General features: G+C 45.1%; 1 protein-coding gene across 8 annotated transcripts in view; it reads left to right on the forward strand.

Annotated features, from left to right (window-relative positions):
• The window catches only part of TENM2 (teneurin transmembrane protein 2), a 610087-nt gene that overhangs the window by 424674 nt on the left and 164085 nt on the right, over nucleotides 1–21328 (forward strand). For all 8 annotated transcript variants that reach the window (XM_045185001.2, XM_045185002.2, XM_045185000.2 and 5 more), the window contains one exon: nucleotides 11208–11413. In XM_045185001.2, coding sequence (XP_045040936.2) covers nucleotides 11208–11413 — 206 coding nt within the window. The remainder of the gene's footprint in view (nucleotides 1–11207; nucleotides 11414–21328) is intronic.

The raw sequence follows: 21328 nt of genomic DNA on the forward strand, positions 1-21328 counted from the left end.
AATGCAATTTATTAAAAAGCTTCCACCTTTAAAAAGAAAAGAAAGACAACAGCAGCCCGTGGCACGGTTAGGCTTGCCGAATTCGGGAGGAAGTCAGAGACAGGTGGGTTTCTCCAAACACGCACTGTTTCACTCCCACGCTTCTTATAATGCCCCTCGAGGATGTTTCAAAGATGGGGAAGGCACTACCATTTATTGCACACCTATTGCAGGCCAGGCTTAGCATAGTGTAACCAGTCTAGAGGAAGGAAAATTGTCTCGGAGAAACTGAGGCCCGGGATGTTTGAGAAACTTACCCCAAATCAAATAAGCAGCCAGGTGCAAAGTGGAACTCGGGTCTGCGCCCTGTGCGTCTTTGGGCAAGCTTGTTGGAGCTTCCTTAGGTCAGTCATTTTCCACAGAGAAGATTCCAGAATTCGCCCTCCCCAACAGGTGTACATTCGTCATCCTGAGATGCTAATGTTGCTGGAATTTTCTCCCCAAGGCTGTCCTAGTGCTTCGAGTATGACTTTTTGTCTTTTCATCCCGTCTTTCCTAATCGCTCAACTCATCTATCCTAATCATAACACTAAATTACCTCTAAGCAAGCATGAAAAAGTTTCATCTGAGGATGAAATGATATGCTTTCTATGATCAGGTCACTAAAACTACACCTCAAGATGAAAAGGCGACTTTGTCTTAACTGATCATGTCCCGTCTTAACCGATCGCAAAGCTCTGAGCTAAACGTGTTGTCCTCAGATTTTAACCTCTTCCCCTCCAGGACTTGGTTTCTTCAGTGATGGAGGTTTTCAGCCAGGGCATCTTTGCCCTCCAGGGGACATTTGGCGAGGTCTGAAGACATTTTTTGATAGTCACAAGTGGCATCTAGTGGGTAGAGGCCAAGGTGCAGTTAGTTGAACATCCTGCAAGACACAGGACAGGCCCTCCAGGGAAGAGCTGTCCCGTCCAAAATGTCGTGGCGTTGCTCTCTGAGAACCCCCACTTCAGGGGTCTGTCGTTCTTACACTTCACCCACAAATGTCCTGGAGTCTGCACGTCAGCCCCCTGTCCTATGGGAAGAATGCAGAATGCATGTTGGAAAGGGACTATACACATTCTATCCTCAGACACAGAAATGTCTGTTACATGTGTATACATCCTGAAATTATGGACCAACTCCTTTCACATGTTGTCCTTCACAAAAGGGGACCACCGATAGGCATTAACTTCTATAAATTAGGACCAGCCACTCCTCCCATCCATGGTAATGCTTAAGCATCCCACACCCGCATGGACAGAGCACAGGGAGAGAGTCCCCCCCGAGAATAAGGCCTAATGGAGAGGATGCTGTCTCTAAATTACCAGTGAAGAAATACTTTCCTTGGTGTCTTTGGAAAGACTAGAATGTTTCCTCTCGGGTGCCGTACGCTTTTGAAAATGCTGTGTAAGTCCTGTGACATCACCCGTTCAGCTGTTTTCCAAATGAGCCATAAGACGGACAAAAAAGGAGGCTGAACCCTTGTCCAATAAGTGTTGTCAATGGGACTCCTATGAAAAGGGGTGAGAATTTAAAGTCGCTTACGGCTGAAGCAAAACTCCGAGCGTCTCATTCCTGAATGCCAAAACAGCTCTCTTCTGATGACTGAAGATACCTGATCATTTCTTTCACATGCTATAAAGTTTGGCTTTTTAAAAACTACTGGAAAGGTTTTAGTGTTCTCACACATGGCCACCTCTTGTAGAGAAAGTGACCTTAGGTTTGAATTTCTTTACTCAGTGACCCCCCCCGACTCCCCAATTCTGTACATTTGGATGACCTAGATCGATTCCAATTGACTATTTTTCCAGTGTTTCAAAGAGACAATCAAGAAATATTGGCAATAAGTTAATTAAATAACACCCCCTCCATTTTTGGGTGGTGTACAATAATCCTTCACTCTGATAATGTTTTAATCAAGATACACCACACGTGGCCGTGAGGTTAATCTCATTAAGCAATTACCGGGTAAGTATCCAGCAGAAGCAAATTAAAATGTAAGCAAAACACGGACATGTGAATAACATCGATAGCGATTTCATTACCTGGTCTTTAGGAGTGTTTACATTTCTCAGATTTGGAAGGAAATCTAATAGACAGGGCAGCCGACACATTCTGATGTGTTAGTGGAAACAAAGCACCTGATTCGTTAGGAGGGTATGTTCTCTGGCCTTTATCTTCCCTTTTCCATTTGTTGTTGTTCGTGGTTTATTATTTTTTTTCTACATTCGCACTTTCAATTAAACCTTAACATGGCTGGTTGTTGAGTTTCAGATCAAGAACCGGGAGCCCACAGACTGCCAGAATCACTCACCGTCTCTGTGTATTTCTATGTTAAAAGGAATGAACTCATACATCTTCATTATGAGAGCAGAGAGCACTTTTTCATAGATCTGAGATTAGATAAGCCTTGAGAACAAAGATTCAATACAGTGTTCTGACCTGGTCAGATAACATAAGGGAATCCAGTTTGATTGGCTAGGCCCAGAGGCAAAGTGTACAAGAGCTTTGAAAGGGCACATCGTATGTAACCAATTTGCCCACTGATCTAAAGAAAGAATACGCTCCCAAGTAGAATTTCATGGATCGTTCTCAAAACCTATCATTCAGTTTAGATTTAAGGCGTCCTTTATAGCAGAGGTCAGCAAACTACGGCTGGTGGACCAAATCTGGCCAGCTGCTTGTCTTTGCAAATAAAGTTTTATTGGAGCACAGCCATGTGCATTCAGGGTCTGTGGCTGCTTCTGGACCACAACAATGCAGTTAAGTAGTAGCCACAGAGACTAGATTCAGGCCCACAAAGCCTAAAAGGCTTTTACTATCTGGCCTTTTACAGAAAAAGTTTGCTGACTGCTCTGTCACTCACAAACCCATTCCTGCTTTCCTTGGTCTTTCCGGTAAGTTCACAGATGATAAGAGTCTAGGGAGAAGAGGCCAAACTATGAACATATCAGTTTTGTAGAATTCTTGACTGTGAGTTGGATATAAGATAATCTTAGTAGCTCTGCATTAACAGGTTCTCTGGAATAGAGGGCTCTGACTTGGTCCAGCTGGATACAAACACCAGCTTCATCACTGAGCAGCTGCATGGACCTAAGTAGGTCAGGCACCCTCCCTTGGCCTCCGATTCCTCATCTGTAAACCAGCACCCCCTCAGAAGCATGCTGTCCAGCATACATGAGACGAGTCTTGTAAGACACAGTGTGTGGGATCCAGCACTTAGTAAGAGGTCCGTGAATATGAGTTGTCGTCAGTGACATCTTTCAGCTGTTGCGTGGAACAGGCCTCTGCAGGCTGCCACTTCTTACGAGGCTCTGTAATTTCCAAAGGCAAAGGCTGCCTAGAGAAGGTCAAGATAGGCAATCACGCTGCTTCATCATTTTTTTTTAATTCTCAGCATCAGAACAAACGCGAATGAAGACTTCTTCCCACAGGTTCGCTTGATGGGGTCTGTGGGAAGCCGGACTTCGCAGTCAGAAGGGCCGACGTGCTGGCCGGTCCACCACGGTGTCTCTCATGTCAGTGCAGCTTGACTTCCGTCACTGCCGCCTGGCTGAAGCCACACCGTTCTCAGTTTATAACTCAGCTGTAAACATTTATTTGTGCTTAGAGCACATTTCTTTCCTACCCTTTGGAAAAAAAAAGTCAGAATTTCCAGATGGTATGCAAGTTGGAAGAAAAATGGCAGAGACTGTTAGTCTGTTTAGAAACATGTTTTTCTACACTTGCCCTTTCAGCAAAAACTTCATAATGATTTTTACACGCCGGCTTGACGCACGGCCCAAGGAGCGCGATTAGCAGGCAGGTTGGTCATTCTTCCTCTGGCTCTTGTCAGCCTCTCAGTGAACAGAGCCCAGGGTTTCACAACGATCGCTTCCCTGCGTGGGGCTTTTTGAAAGTCAGTGAAGTCCCCAGAAGGGCAAGGGGTCATCACATGGGAGCCAGTCATTACAATGGCACATGTCTAGTGGAAAATAGACCGATAGCCCAAGTGCCAACACAACAGCCTCCCGCGCGTTGGAGGCCATACTCTGCCTTTGTTAGGGATGGGTACCACCTAAGTGCACAACATCGCGAGGTTGTAGCTCCTGATTGTCACCCGCAACCCCGTTCTAAGCTGCAGAGGTTTTGATCTTCCCGGCATCACGGTGGCTTGACATGGGTATTAGTAAACCCAGTTCCCTCCCCACTGCATTGGCCCTTGCTCACCTTGGCACGCCTTTCCTGAGCTGCCTTGCACAACCAGAGACTGGTCTCCTCTGTCTGCCAGGATGCACACTGTTTTGATCTCCTCTCCTGAGCCCAGCACCGGGAATGCGGTCAGCATAGGCGTCAGATGGCTGGGATTCAGTATTGACCAGACATGGCTTTCGGTCCCAGCTCCCCCAACTTTAGAGCTGTGCAGCCTTAAGCAAGTCACTTTACTTATGTGTTCCTCTCATCTGAAAAATGGCGGGGAGGGGGGAGAAATTCACAAAGGTGTCAGGAGATGACTTGGCAAATAGTAACCCCAGAATAAATTTTAGCTGCTATAAATAATACTAATAAACTGAGCTACAGATCAGTGTAGAAGCAAGACCACCTGAACAGTCAGATATAAAAGTGTCTGGTAACAATGCTTAGTGACAAAGAGTTGACCATTTTTATCTAAGGTGACCAACTGAGTTTTCAAAAGATCTAAACAGAGGCTACATAGTTTCATAACATCCTTCCGTGCCTGTTGTCCCCAACGTGGGAGGATGTTATAGGAGTCATTATTGCCGTGTGATACTGTGACTACCATCCCAGGAACAGTGACACTCGGGGTAGAAATATGTTCCTGAAGGACAGCCAGCCGATGGCAGGGTGAAGGCCGATGGGCTGCTGAGGACTCAGAGGAGCTATAATCTAAGGCAGGGAATCGAATGTCCTTAGGAGAATCTTTTTGCCCATCTCTTGGTTAAACAGAACCCTGAGATGGTTGTCCTGATTCCCCAATAAATGGAAATGAGGTGTAATGACTGAAGCAATCTTCTGAATTCAACTTTATTTGCAATAGATAAAAATATGTGAGGCAGAATAATCTGCAAGGCAGATTTATGCCAAGGTGCCTCCAGAGTTCAGTTAAGTTTAGGAAGTATGAATGTGAGGTTTCATTGCCCCGGTATGACTATGAGTTCATTCCCTTTATCTCTTGTTTGGGGAATCGTCTCGCTGTTTCCATAAATGAATTATGGCAACGTTTTCTGAAATGATTAGCTCCTAATGTGGCTACGGAAGGCTGTCGATTTGCCTGACATCAGTCTTACTTAACTGGTTGGAATTGTAGGTACATGTTTCTAAAATAGGCAATAGCTTCCCATTTACACAGGCAATATTCCGTGGAGCCGTAGAGGTGGGCCATCCTGTGAAATTGATCATTAGAGTGTTGCTTCTAAAAACCCAGAATTCTCATCTTCAAGCTGGAGATGAACCAGCCAGAACGATCGTGTGTTAAGCATCTGCTTCTTAGGGCAAAATGATTATCTCCACTTTTCACTTTGAGCTCATAGATAGAAAAGTTTGACACGGAAGCTGTAGCTCTGGGAGGTGTGGGCTGGACTGGATTGTTGCCTCCACTGAGGACGGTGGGCAGACATGCACAGACTTGCACAGGGGTGCTTAGGTCCTCTTCTCCTGAGGTTGCCAGTTCAAGCCCAACCCAAAGCCACAGGACCAGGTACCTGGACAAGGGATGATGGGAATACGACATACACCCCAGTTTTGATGCTGACCAAAGATTACCTAGCACTATAGTGGGTGCTTGATTTGTTGCATGAAAGTATGAATGAATGACCCTCCTAAAATTGCTTTGGACATTACTGAATCATTGTTAAGTAAATAAAATCTGGCTACATTTCACTAACCCAGGCCGCACAGAGGTGGTACCTACCAAAAGCAGCTAGAATACAATTTGCAATTTGGAGCAAGTGAACTTGTGACTTTGTTTCCTCTGGTCATAGCACCTTAACCCATGTGACAGGTCCCTCCCTGTCTGTAGACATACTGACCATTCATTGCATGTTGATTTTAGCTGCTTTAAAAAATGACAACCTGTTTCATTCAGCACCGCTGCCCTGCCCTACCCAGCCCTCAGTCCTCATAGTGCATTACGCCTGCACTGGGAAGCCTCTATTTTAAAGTAGCCCCCCCACAAACTGATCCTCCAAATCTGGGATCATACAGCTGTTTTTAGATAGCACAACAGGATAGGAAGATATAGAAGCACCTATAAGGCAGGCACTGCATATCTACCCCGGTTAATCTGCAGAAGAAACCTTATTATACAGATGAGTAGGGAAACTCAGAGAGGGGGAGTGATTCTCCTGAAGGCACACAGCTTACAGTTGTCAGAGCTGGGACTCAAACCCAGGGCTGCCCATGGCTGGGCCACATTGCCTTCCGAGGCCTCAGAAATTCTCAGTCTGAGGGTACCCTCCCTGGTGGTAAAGGTTGAAACCCCAGTTACTTTGCTTCCTGTCGCCTGTCTCTCAATGGCAGCCTGGTAGGGACTAGCCGGTGTTTATGGTCCTAGAACGGGTGCCCTGACCAGGAATCTCACTGATGACCTTTTGCTTTGCCAGATGATGCCCAACCAACTGAGCCACACCGGTCAGGGCAGCTTTTAACAGTAATTACATGTTAAATGAATCGAGTTTTTTAAAAGTGAAGTCACCTTCTTCCCTTCTGCCAGCATCACACACACACACACCCATCCTTTGTAGCATATGCCCAGAGGTGACCCACCTGGCTTGCTCTGTAGGCAGCCATAAGCTAGAATGAAATGCCACTTAAGGTACCTTTGAGTCCAAACCACTCACAGCGTCCTTTCTGTAGATAAGGACACTGAGACTTTGAAAGCTAGACCTTCCTAAACTGGCCAGCTGTTTAGTGGGAAGGAGTTCAACCCCATAGTTTATTTACACCCCTGTTCCTTCCACAAAAGGTTCACAGTCGTTAAGCATCAGGATTAGAAGCCCTGACTTTTGGTCCTTAATCTATAAATACCTTTTCACTGTCCTCCAGCTCTCCTGGTTTGCTTGTTTGTTTATAAGATTTTACACAAAAGATAAACTAGGAGTTTACTCATGATTTTTCAAAAGGATCCACAAGGAAGTTTACTTTAAATGATAAATGCCCTCATAGAACTTTCAAAAGGTAGTCTTATTTTTTTTTTTAATTTAGTTTACATGCAACTCTGTAAAGTAAGTCTTCCTTAAGACTTTCATTGCACCCTGTCGTCACAGGGGTGGGGTTAAAATACCCATCGGATGGGCGGGAAAAGTTGATTCAGTTCAACAAGCGTTTATAGAGCGCCCAGGGGGTTGCCGGTGCAAACCACAGAGACCAGAGATGAAGTCAAGGCTCTGCCTGACCGCAGGCAGCGCAGTGTCTCAAGAAGAGACTTAGGAAGGTGAGTGAAGTCAATTCTCATACCTGAAAACAGGTGCTGCTGCAGAGTTAACTGTAAGTGCTGTGGGAAGTCAGAGAAAGAGCCTGTTTTTCTGATGGGACTGGAGGGTGTAAAGGAAAAGAGAGCTTCAGTGTGGAAGGTGACCTGGCCCTTAATTTCAGTGTTACTCAAAAGCAGGTTTGTCTATCAAGTGAGCTCATCGATAAAGTAATTGCTTCTAGATGGTCCCACCAAAAATCAGGAATGGGAACAGATGCTGATTCCCAGTTGCAAGCTTGTTCCATCATTGAGTCAACTCCAGAAGAATCATACTCTCCTCTGTCTCTTGGTAGACAGATAAGATAAACAGACAAATATGTATATGTATAAACACATCTACATGTATACATACATATATATCACAGGTACACACAATGACTTTTAGAAAATCCTTTACTCTGGAAAGAAAGCCAAATGCTTTCCCATATAGTTTTTCGTGCCTTCATTTAGTTCCACGTAAGTAGCTAGCATTGACTTTACTGCCCTGTGTGCTGGGGACTGCAGTAAAGCCCTGCTTGGTGCACTTCCATTTGTTGCACCCACCCTGTGAGAGAGCAGCTCTCACCTTGCCCATTTTATGAGACAAAAAGCATGGAGGCCCAGAGAGGTTAAGCCAACTGCTGGAGGTCATCCAGCAAGGAAGAGCCATAGTCAGGATTCAAACCCACTTCTGTCTGGCTGCAAAACCTGTACTCCATCATCACTCAGGTGCCCTGCCTCCTTTTGTGGGTGAGACCTGAAGAAGGGGAGCATCTGAAACCCGAGGGGGACTTGTGACAGCTGGGAAGGCAGCCTGCAGTCACTGAGGGTAGCAGCTCATTGGCTGAAGCCAGGGTCCTAGAGTTGAGGCCTAGTGAGAGAAAGGGGCCCCACTGATGTAAGAACCCGTGTCTGCACCTCCTTGTCTGACTTCCCTGGAGCCAGCGCCGAGTGGAGGCAGGCTGCCCGCGCACCTCCGCACCCTCATTTGACTTGACATTATCAAAACCCATTTAGGTTTCAGCAGCAGATTAGTCCCTCGAGGGACTGATTTCCTGCCTCTTCCTCAAATCCTGTCATTAACCCAGCAACCCCGAAAGCCCGACAGATGTGAAGGAAAGCCCATCCTGTTCAACGCAAAGGTCACCAATTTCTTTAAATTCTTTTTTATTTTTTTAATTTTTATTGAATTTCTTGGGGTGACATTGGTTACAAAATCACAGTGGGTTTCAGATGTACAATTCTATAACACATCCTCAGCGTATTGTCTTGTGTGTTCACCATGCCAAGTCGAGTCTCCTTCCGTCACCCTTTAATGCCCCCGCTACCCATTTCTCTAACTTACTGCCACACTCCAATTACCGGGGCTGCTTTTGGTCACTCTCCAAGGCCCCTAAACTATTCTTCCGTAGGGGTCGTTTTACCACATTTTTTCCTTACTGGATCTTTTCATTATACCCCTTCCCCCAAAAGGCCTTAATTTAGGGGGAGGAGGGGATTGTCTAAAGCAGCGTTTTTAACTACAAATTAGTTTCCAAATTAAAATAATCAGAGCTTCTGATCAACTGGGGATAATAAGCATTTCCCCCTGGACTTGTCATTATTTTAACAAAATAAAGAACACGATTTAGGCTTAGAGCTTTACAGAGAATAATAATGATGATAGCTAATTTTTATTTAGTATTTATTTTGTGCCAAAAATTATTCTAAAAGCTTTCCGTGGATGAACTCATTAAATCCTCATGGCAGTCCTATGAAATAAATAATAATAGTGTTCCAACTCTTCAGATGGGGACACCGAGGCACAGAGAATTGACACATTCAGCAAGGAGCGAAGCTGGGGTCGGGGGCGAGGCAGCGACAACCCACAGTGTCTGCTCTTTCACAGCATGCACTGCCCTTCCCCCACGGGGAAGGCTTCCATGTCTACCAGCCAACACGAAAATGCATGAGGAACAAGCCATCTAGTCCCCACCTGAACATCTGAACCACTCTGGACTTCTGGTGGTTTCTTCTTCCCCTTCCTCTTCCTCTTCCTCTTCTTCTTCTTCCACCCAAGGACATTTTTTTTCATTGCTCTCAGGAAGAGAGGGAGGGAGGGAGGGAGGGAGGGAGGGAGGGAGGGAGGGAGAGAGAGAGAAACGGTTGTCTTCTGATTCGTGCCCTGACCAGGTTTTAAACCCACAACCCAGGTATGTGCCCTGACTAGGAATCGAACCTGTGACCTTTCAGTCTACGTGGCAGTGTTCCAGCCACCTGAGTCATATTGGACAAGGTTCTTTTCTTCTTAACATTATTATATGATGGAAGCTTCCAAACATCCCATAGGAGTCCATTCTCTAGTTTTATTTTGCTAGAGGTCAGGAGTTTCTTCTTAAGGTTCCCCACCAGTGTTCCTCCTCCTTTATTTTAAGCCCCAGCCGACTTTTCATTGCCTCCACTATTGAGCTACCTGTAAATGAATCATCACCTCTCCTGCTAAAGAAAAGAGGGAAAAAAATAACTTCAGACTCTCAAATTACTCTGTGGTTTTCTCTTATAATTTAGATATGGAAAACCTCCAGAAATCCAAAAACGTTACCTCTTCATTTTACAGATGGAGAAACTAGCCCCAGGTCATTAACAGGCCTTATTTTGATGGAGTGGTTAGATAGGAGCAGAGCCAGGTCTCCCAAGTGAGATGGCTTCACTAACCTTCCCTGCTGGTCCTCAGTAACCTCACAGCCTCTCCTGACCATCCAAACCTTTTGCAACGTGTAGTGGCCACGTTGCAATATAGGTAAATATTTTCAGCAGAGTCCATCCAATAGAGAATGTAGAGGGGAGTTTATTTCCAGTCCTTTGCCTTCCGGGCTGAAAAAGTTTTCAGGTCAACAAGGCCATCAAACTGACCACTGAAAAGTGAAAAGACCCTCAAAACAAAAATGTCTTTTCTCCTTGTATCTGGTTTCCATTCCTTTAGAAGTTCTCAAGAAAGCAGGAGATGGATCCTTTTTTCTTCAAGTTCAGAATCCATTGGAAGGAATCGCAAATGACCTTTATAAAATGAGGATCCTCAGAGCTGTAGGAAGCACTGGCTGGTTTATTACTATGTCAGAATAAGCATTGAAACTCCTGTTATTAAAGTTATAGAGGAGACTGAGTGTGGGGAATTGGTATTTTCCCTATAAGCAACTTCAGATAATGCAGCAGACACGCTTCGCTCTCGCCATCAGAGTGCTGCGGCTTCTGCGTGGCTCTCTGACCCCTCCCTCTCGCCCAAGGAAGGGGTCACTCCCCTTTTTCTGTCAAGCCATTTTATTTCCTTTGGACTGATTACTGTTACTCCTTTTCTAAAAGGTATAAAATGTCATTATATATTGGACTTGTTTGTGACTGGAAAGAATAATTAAAGGCTGTGAGAATTCAGTGTGGCTGAATTAATATCACTGTCCTCCCCCCACCCCCCCCACCCCCATTGATAATTTTTATTGTTGGAAGCTCTATGTGTACTGAGCAGATTCCAGCTCTTACTCTATTTGATCAGCACAGTGCCACCACGGAAGTTTGGAAAAGCATTACACCAATATTTCCGATACTTGGTTACTTAATACCTAAATGTTTGACACTGTGACTTGAAGAGGGACTTGCTATGAGTTTAATCTTAGTATTTGTTTAATCCCGGCATATAATTAAACAGATGTAAAGCCAACTCATGTACACAGATGTCACTGACCTGATGTCGATCCCCATCTTCCAGTGTCCTGGTCGCTGAAGAACAGCAGCATAGACAGCGGGGAAGCAGAGGTCGGTCGGCGCGTGACCCAGGAAGTCCCACCGGGTGTGTTTTGGAGATCACAGATTCACATCAGTCAGCCGCAGTTCCTGAAGTTCAACATCTCCCTCGGGAAGGACGCTCTCTTCGGTGTTTACATAAGAAGGGGACTTCCACCATCTCATGCCCAGGTATGACCGTGCCTCATATAATCATGACTTTAAAAAAAAAGTCAAAACACTTCACACCGACTACAATGGCTGTAATTAAAGGACAGACAGTAACAAGTGTTGGCAGGATTGTGGAGAAGTTGGAACACTGGTGCCCCGGTAAATTGGTACATTGCCGGTAAGGATTGAAAATGGTACAGCCACTGTAGAAAAGAGTTCGACAGCCCTTCCAAAAGTTAAACATTGAATTGCCATATGACCCATTAATTCCACTTCTGGGGATGCACACACAGAGAACTGAAAACATCGTTCAGCCTAAAAACATACACACGAATGTTAGAGCAGCATTATTCATTATCACCAAAAAGTGGAAACAACCCAAATGTCCATGAACGTATAAACAAAATGCAAACTCTCTGTACAGTGAACCATCACTGAAACATAAACAGGAATGAAGTATTATTGCTACATGTTACAACATGGGTGAACCTTGAAAGCATTGTGCGAAGTGAAAGGAGCCCCATACACAAGGTCACATATTATATGATTCCCTTTCTATCGTCCAGAAGAGGTACATGCACAGAGACAGAAGGGAGGTTGGTGATTGCCAGGAGCAGGAGAAGATGGCATTGGGACTGACTGCTAATAGGTATGGGGTCTCTTTGGGGAGTGACGCAAATGCTCTGAAATTAGACTGCGATGGTCACACAACGTGGCCAATATACCGCACACTGCTGGATGATAAAATGATGAAGTTAACGTTATATGAATTACAGCTCAAAAAAAGTAACATTCCCACCTGAGGAAGTCAGCTTTGCTAGAACGAGAGGTGAGTCCTCGGGTACTTTATGTTCAGGCATTCTGGTTATTGGATTAATTTGTTAAAATACTGCTAGGAAACATCCCACTGTCTGAGAAAAGAGTGATGTCACATAGACAAAATTCAGCAGCGATCTCTCTGTGACTTCTCTGTTCTTCCTTGAACTGAGTTCCTTGGGAAGTCCTGGGCACTATGAGAGTAAGATTATTCCCCATGTCAGGAATGAAGAGATTAGATTACACGATGGGTTTCATTGTTTTTCTCTCATCCCTCCTTTAATTTGTCCCCATAAAGATTTTTATTATACATAAAACTTGGGATAAATTAACACCGAACTAGCTTGGGTTTCTTTCCCAATAAGAATTGTACGTCCAGAGGAAACCCAAGTCGGGTTTTCCTCCCTCATTTTCTTCCAAATCCAGCAAGCATGAGAAGAAGTATGTTAGGAAAATACTCCAGTAGAGGAAAAACATCCTTAACATCCCATTATATCCAGTCAAAGCTGACTTTGAAATGTGTTGGAAATGTAGTCATCTGGAAAATTCAATGGCAAGAATTGAGAGCTTTAAATCCATTAGCAAAACTAAAGCGAGAAGGCCACTATTTCTTTGTCTTCCGTTCCTGGCAGACATTGCTAATCGGTGGCTGCACTTCTCCCCCCTGAACTGAGGGCCTGGATACCACCTCCAGAACCCCTGAGGCAGCCACTCCCATGAAGACTCCCAAGATGAAACTTATTTGCAATCCCATCTTTGCAGCTTGAGGTGATTGATCTAAGGGATTTAAAAGGGCTATTCCTTTTTTGAGGTTTTTATTCCTGCACACAGCCTTGCTATAGGGACCAATACGGAAAGTGGTAATCAGTATGACCACCATCCACTCATCCAGAAAAATATTTATTGGTCTGGGCACCGAGTATCCAGAGATGACCACGCAGAACTGCTGATACCAAAAGCACAACTGTTTTTCAGAGATTCTCGTCAACAGAAAGAGAGGACTTTAGCCAAGTGGGGTCCCATTTCTGTAATATCTGGCCAGATGGCAGGGTGCTGCCCTGAGAAGTTCATGCACATTGTGAGGTGGTCTCCTTGACCTTCAGGTGCCATCGATTCTGTGGTAGCATCATTATGGATTTGCAGGGGTGAAATCTGCTCTTTTGGCATTATTCAAGCAAGTATGGACATGCCTCTGGGTACAGCTGAGCCTAACTTTCCTCTCGGCCAGGTGGATGCAGGGAGCTTGCTGGGGGCAGGGAGGGGGGCGCTTCTCCCCAACATTATTTCAAGGAGACATTATTCCTTGCATGTGCTGAGCAGCTAGTGCCGTGGAAAAGCCCATGGTCACGGCAAGTCAAGTAGGTCGCTCTCTGTGACTGCGTGATAGTGGACGGCAGGCAAACATACTCAACCCGAGCTCCCTGCCATTCTGACACCCAAGACGCAAGCCCTCAGCAGCTACGTCTTTTCTGCTTCTGTGGCTACGCCATACTGTCCATCTCCTGCCAAGCCAGTGATTGTTCTAGTGGTCATCCTCTCAAAACAGCTCCGCTCCAGGGACCGTCCCTTCACGTGCCAAGGGAGGAGAAATGAATAGGCATGGGCTGATGTGCTTGAAGGGTTTCAGTCCAGCTGCCAGTTTGGAAGTTGAGTGTGTCAGGTAAGCGAGACGCAGGGCAGATGCTTAGAAATGAACAAGACAGGTACAATTCAGGGGCGCTTCTTAAAGAAGGAAAGAGAAGGGGGATGACTCCCTACACATTCTCACATCCATTTACCGTCGTGGCATGCACTCATGTCCGTTTGATGGGCTACATTTCCTTGAGGAGACGGTGCTTAGCTCCTTGCAGGGATAGGTGACTAACTCATTATAGAATTTCTCACTTCTATTGGCATATCCTATCAAGGAACATAAGTTCTATGGGGATTGGCAGTCTAGCCAAGGTGACTCATTTGAGCTGGAAAGCGAGAAAGAGAAAGAGGTGGGGAGGGGAGAGAATATGAAATTCTATTCTCTGTGTCGCATGTAATGGCTATGCTTAAATTTTATTGAGTATCACGCTCTGACCAAGAGCCTACAAGGTTTAGTATCCGCGTCCAAGGATATTAAGTACAGAGAGAATCCTTTCTTGTGTGCTTAAATTTCCCAAGAATCAGAGTGTGTCCTACTTGACTTTTTTGAAAGTGGCGAAAAGCAGTGATAGAGAGGCAATGTGTAAAGAGAGAACTGAGAATGGAGGCCCAGCTACATACTAACCAGGTCCTTGACCTGGGCATGTCCTTGGCCTTAGGCATGTCCAGGTCCTTGACCTTGGTCCTTGACCAAGGGACATGACCTTGGACATGTCCCTTAACCTCTTTAGCCTCAGATTTCTTGTCTATCTGTATTACCTGCCTCACACCATTGTAATTACACCACAATAAAGATAGGATTGAAAACGTTTTGTAAACTAAAGCACCATATAAAGATATCAATTATGCAAGATATCCTTGTACCAAGAAATTCTGCATGGCCCTAGCGAATACTATATAGAAATAGGCAATTATGTAAACATAGATATTTAAAATAAAATCAATATTCTAGTTCTTTTATTTTTATTAAAGAACGGGCCGTTTTCATCGATGAAAAGTTTTTTAAAACAGAGAAGCAGAAAGAATAAAGTGAAAAACTCATTATTTGAAGCAGTCCCCTTTTGCTAAATGTTTAGATAATATTTTTGATATAATAAAACATATCTGTTGCAAGGGTAAAAAAAAAAAACAACTCAGAATTTGAGTGGTTTAAAATGACAGAGGTTGTTTCTTGCCTATTCACAATGTCAGTTCTCAACCAAGGGGCCAGGTCGCCCCACCCTGGAGTCATTTGTATGAGAATAGGTTTGTTGTCGCCCTGGAAAGAGGTTGCTGCAGAAGCTGGGCGGGTGGAGCCTGGGGGCACTGCTAAACACACGCTGGACTCTCTTCACAACAAAGACGTCTCCAGCCCAAAGTGTCAGAAGTGCTGAGGTTAAGAAACCCTGCTTCACACGTTCATCCTGGGAAGCATTGGACCTTGCTCAACGTCAGCCTTACCCCACTACCCAGAACGTGACCAGTTCTCCGCAGCAAAGGGAGGAGAACTTGGCGAATTGTGCACCAGTCCCTAAGAATGCTGCCTGGGAGTGGCACATGTCATTCAAGCTCCTCTTGTATGGACCAAAGCAAGACATATCCTAACTGCAGTGGAGCAGAGGTACAGTCCTATGATGTCCCTGGTTGGAGGAGCGCCAGATATTTCAATGAAAAGCCCTGATCCCTTACAATAAAACATGGGGTATGTTTTCTCATGGCCAGTCTTCGTGTTCACCCTTAAGTCTTCTCCCAAAAGTGACCCTTAAGGATCTTACACGAATTGCCAAATTGTCCTTCTGAAAGTCCCTACCACCTGCAGCATGTAAGTTCCCATTTTATTTACTAGCTCCCTTGCATAAACAGGATATTATTATCATTGTTTAATCTTTATCATTTTGAACGGTAGATACTATATGATCTCTTAACAGCAGCATATCAATACCTTGCATTGCATTGCTTAAGACCTGGACCAAAAGCATAAAGAGTTGATCTCAGCCAGTCATAACCTACCAGCTTGAACTCTTGTGGGAGCCGTGTGTATAAGGAGGACTCGTGCATCTTGCCAGATACTTGAAATCCTACAACCAGGGTCAGCTTTGTTCAACCCCAGGTCTAGAGAGGAAACAGATCAGACTTTAAAAAGGAATAAGAACCCGACCCGGCTACAGGGCGAGGCACCAGAGGAAACCTCAGAGGCGGTGGCTGCGAGTCAGAACCTTGGGTGGTTATAGCGCTGAGCAGATCTGTTTGACAGTTTGTCACTGATTGCTGCTGATAGGTCAGGCCAAGCGAAATCCTTTGTGAGAACAAGTCAATAATTGGCAAATTAGATACATGATTAACCTGAGACAAGAAGACGCTGTTACCGCTTGGGAGCCCTGCTGAGACTTCACCTTCTCCCCAATCCTGTTTAGCAAATATTAAAAATGCCTATTACATCTCTCAGAGTGATGGAGCCAGGAGCCTGGTGACTTCCGAAAGCAACTTGGAAGCGTGGGATGGGCGTACAGCTCCAGGGGTTTGATTAGAGGGAGGTGCCAGGGATTGTGCCGCACGAACAGAAACCCACGCTGTCAGCCCTGGTGCTTTACGCTGGGATATTTGCGCTCAGATTCGTCTGTAGGATGGGAAGCAAAACTAGCCACACAGCGAAAGATAGAAGGGAACTATTTTAAGAGACCGCAAATTGCCCCAAGATCATTCCAAATAAATGCAAATAGGCCAGATCAGGCTTGTGTGGACCCAGATAAAATGAGCTGAGCAAACATTCCTGTTTGTCTTCATCAGCAGAATTCCCCTAAACGACTTTTTTTTAAAAGTAAATTTATAGATGGCGAATAGTGGTGTTAGCCTTTGCCAGCTCGGTTTATCCCGTTCCACTTCGGAGCCTTATTGGAAAATGAGCTCTCTTTTTCCTTCTCGCGGTCTTGCCCAAGTAAGTAAACTGCACAGTTCGATTAGAGGTGGCACTCACCGGGTCCCTGGGACACCAAGTCACCCGAGTGTTCTGAGCATCCTGGTTCTGTCTCTACAGCACCGTCTCTGCAGCCTGCGGGTGCCCATTAAACCGGTCAGAGGGGCTGTGGCTGGACCGCACCCTCCTCCCGTGGAGCTGTGGTCTGTGAGCGTCCTGGGGAGGGAGTACCAGGGCTCGACTGCCAGCTTGCGTGGCACATTGCATAGCAATTTAATTTCGCTTTGAAGGGAGGCATGTTTTTACAGGCAGGTTTCCCAGATCCTTGCTTTCCAAAAGAGCTTGAGGTATGGAGAAAGATTTGGTGAAACCCAGAGAGTGTTGTTGCTGTTGTTTTCTGTGTTGGATTAGAAGTGCTTTTGGAACGGTGTTTCTTAAGAGACCCCTTGTGATTGTCTGGTGGCATCCTAACAGAAACCAAACCTGCCCCCTCCACAGAGGGCTGCCCTCCGGGGCAGTCACCAAGCAGAGCTAAAGAGAAATCTCAGGGGAGGCTTGGGTGTTACAAGAGAACCGGTCTTGACGGGCTGCGTGAAGGACACTGGGCATGGTTTTCCAGAAGGGGGATGCTTGCGTGCGCGGAACTTGGGAAGAAAGACAGAAACTGAGGAAACAGGATTAATTAGAGGGGGCAGCACCCAATCACAGAGTATGGTCTCCGAGGTGCCGTAGTTCGGCAGTTTGCAAAATTTCTGGACAAAGACCTTTATCTTCCAATGAAATCTTATGCAGAACCCCATCTATAAGTGGCTAAAGGGACAGTTGTGTTAGCGTAAGTATAGTTTATAGTCCAAGTTTATATTTATTATTATAATGCTAATCTCTGCATGTGCATGTTTATTATGTGTGTGCGTGTGTGTTATACATGGAGACAGACAGAGAGAGACCCTCAACTCCTTGGGCGGTCGCTTCTAGGAATAGGTGAGGAGAACAGGACTGAGAATTAGGTTTTAAAAGCACTTGTTTTAGCCATAACAGAACGTTAACCGGAAGACAGGCTCCTTCCCTTCTCCCACTGCATGCGCTCACAGAGCCTAGAAATAAATGTGACAAAATGTGAAGGTTTATTCATCCGAGTGGTTGAAATATGGGTATTTGCTACCATACTCTCTGTGCATTTCTTCATTTTAGTAATCGCTGTCTGTTTAGGGAAAGGAAATCTGTGACAAGCTTGAGTCTGTCTGGAGTAAAACAAGTGCTGAGAGACTAGAGATGGCGTGATCTTTATGTTCATTTCATTTATGTACTTTGCTTTGTTTCCGCAGTTTGGGGAAAAATCACAATGAATGTATTCGAGTAGTTGCAAATAGCAACAGTATTTTCTTTAATCATTTTTCTCACAGGTTCTGGCTACTCATCAGTTAACTTGATCCACAGGCTGGAAAGAGGGGGATAGGAAATAATGTAGGGTTTGGTCACTTGAGCTACGTAACACCTACTTACATCCCTTGCCTTAGACACACAAGTAGAAAAGCGTCACCCCAAACTTAAGCTTTGAAACTGTCTTTATTTTTTAAAAATTATCGTGGGACATGTTACATGTTCCTTTGAAACGTGCAGTCCTGGCTTAACCTCCTGGCCTGAACACACAGCCCTGCTCTTGCTCTGCCTGGTACGCAGTTGAACGGGAGTCGCCAGGGCAGTCTCGTGTCCAGCTTCATCTGAGCAGATACACACCAGCGTGCACTCAGAGAAACCCCCGTGCAGACCTTTACACTTCCTAATAAACAACAGAGTTAAGGAAGTTCAAGTCTACGTTTAGGGATGTTAGGGAAAGGTGTATTCCAAGATCTTCACTTAAAAGGGGCTTTTAAATGTCCATTGAAGCCCCTCGTATAAGCATGTTTTGTAGGAAGCCAAAGTTGTTATAAGCCAGAAGTTCGTCACCTGATCACTGATAATAAATGTTCTCCGCTCAGAGACCCCTCCCCATTTAGCACTACTCACGATAATAAAAGTCATGGCTTGAGGGCTGCCATGTGCCAAGGATGGTTTCACATGAGTAATCTTATTTTTTTTTAAGATTTTATTTATTTATTTTCAGAGAGAGGGGAAGGGAAGAAGAAAGAGGGAGAGAAACATCAATGTGTGGTTGCCTCTCGTGCACCCCCTACTGGGGACCTGGCCTGCAACCCAAGCACATGCCCTAACTGGGAATCGAACCAGCAACCCTTTGGTTCACAGGCCAGTACTCAATTCACTGAGCTACGCCAGCCAAGGCTTAAGTGGCTTTTTATTAATCCCAAATATCCTCAGATAACTGGATCTTATTGTATATACCAAGTCAGTGTGGAGATTTAAATGTACTTTTAAAATATATAAGTACACCAATAAAGGTAAAGTTTAAATAAACGTTCTGTGGAATGCCTATGCAGCTGTTCCAGATACAAACAAACTTGGGCCTGAGAGTGTGGACCAGTCCAGACTGTCCGGGCTTGCATTTCAAGCTCCAGTACCTCCAAACTGTGTGACCTTGGACAAGTCACTCAGTCTGTCTGTGCCCGAGTTACCTCAGCTGTAGAATGGGGAAAGTACTATTGCACATTCATAGCATGTCACGAGATGTAAATGAGGTGACCTTTCCAGGCACTCAGAAGCATGCGGCCGTAGAGAAACAATATAAGCGATTATTAGCTCGTTTTTTCCAAGCATCCATAATGCAAGCTCCACAACCCCCCAAACAAACAAAACAAAACACATTTCAATTGTTTTTTAAAGGTAACTTTTATTTGTGTTTTTCTCATTATAAAATCAATATATGATGATAGGAAAATAGAAAACATTCTATTCACATATTGTAATCATTCTTACAACTATAGGATCATACCATGTGTACTGTTTTTACCCTGATTCTTGCTCAATAAGAGGTAGGAACATCTACCTAAATCTGCGTATTTCCACGAACTCAGTTTAAATGCCTGAGAAAGCCTTTATTGTACAGATTAAACATTTTTAACCAACTTTTTTTCAACACTATAATCAATCTACAGTAAATATCCTTGTGTGTATACATACATTAATGTCTTCTTAAATAATTTCCTTGTGATGAAGTCTTAAGAGTGGAATTGCTCACAGGACTTCCAATGTGTCCTTTACAAGCTTTTGTAACAATGATAATAAGCATAAGAGTAGTTAACAAGGATTGAGTGCTTACCCTGAGTGGGGCCAGACTTACAGTGACCCTCAGAGGTGGGTACTTTCATTAGCCTCGTCTTGGGAATAAGAGAGCAGACTCAGGGGTAGAAATAACTTGCCCGCGGTCACACTGCTGTCTGGTGACACGTTCGGGCCAGCCTTTGAGAGAAGCCAACCAGCGCCCAGGATCGGTTCCTCCTTAGTACTTGGGAAATCACTCATTGACTGGACAGAGTCCCAGTTGGCTCCCTCTCCTCGGTGATATATTTGATTTATGTTCACAGCCAGCCCACAGTAAGACCTTCCTATCGATCTTGGGAGGGAGAGGAGCCAAATGTGACCTTCTTGATTAACCAACCATTGGCTAAAGACGATTAGATAGGAATACGCAGTAAAAAAAGAAATCCCATCAGCAAGGCACTGAGAGGTAAAAACCTCCATTCTCCTGGCCTCGTGTTAGAGCTTTGGTGCATCTTGGAATTGCCTTGAGATGTTTCTCAGTGTCATTGAGCTTGACCCCTACGCTGTGGCTCACTTGGTCTTCAGAGCAATACCTTCCACCCTTCTCCTGGGTTGGATCAAAAGACAGCATGATGAGGGCATGGCCTTGTGGGAAGACGAAATATGAAATCAGTCCATTCCTGTGCTCAACCAATATTCACTGAGTGTCTGGGGATGCGGAGATGAAAGGCATCGGCTCTGCCTTTGAGGGGATGGGGACCTGATGGGTTCAGTAATGATGGCAGCATCCTCGTGGAGCCGTGAGATGCGGTACTGGGAGGCAGATGAGAACTAACTCTAGAAGAAGCCTGGTCCGACTTTGAATCTCATCTCTGCCATGTAGTAGCAGACGTTGGTGGTGAGTCTCTCTACATTCAGTATTGCCATCCGTAAAAGGAGAACTATAGCTCATCAGGTTGTTGTGAGAATAAATGAGATAATGCCTAGCAAATAGAAAGCGCCTTATGGAGATCACTCAATCAATCTGACTGGCTCACAGCCCTTACAGCTCACTCACAGGTAACCTAGCAACCCGCAGTCCCTGCAGGGAGAAAGGCAAGGCCTCTGGCTGAAGCCAGCTCTGATAGGAAGACTGAATTTTAGCTGGTCTTCCTGAAGACTTTAATCCAGATTGCTGAGATCAGGCACTTCCAATTCAGTCAAGTGATTCCTGTCTCCTCTCAATCCTTTTATAAGCATGTGAGGTGGCAGAGGACGGGGGGGCGCCTCTCCTGGGGCACGATGCACAGTGCCTCCAGCCGTGTCCAGGCCAAGCACAGCTCTCCATGGGGCCAGAGAGGGGTGGACGGCATGCGTCCTGCCCGCGCTGTGCAGTTGCACAGTTCTTGGAGCCAAAGCCAGGTGTCTCTTACAGAGACTGTTCCTGGCCAGGGCACAAT

This window comes from Desmodus rotundus, chromosome 6, assembly GCF_022682495.2.
Source record: "Desmodus rotundus isolate HL8 chromosome 6, HLdesRot8A.1, whole genome shotgun sequence".
Lineage (NCBI taxonomy): Eukaryota > Metazoa > Chordata > Mammalia > Chiroptera > Phyllostomidae > Desmodus > Desmodus rotundus.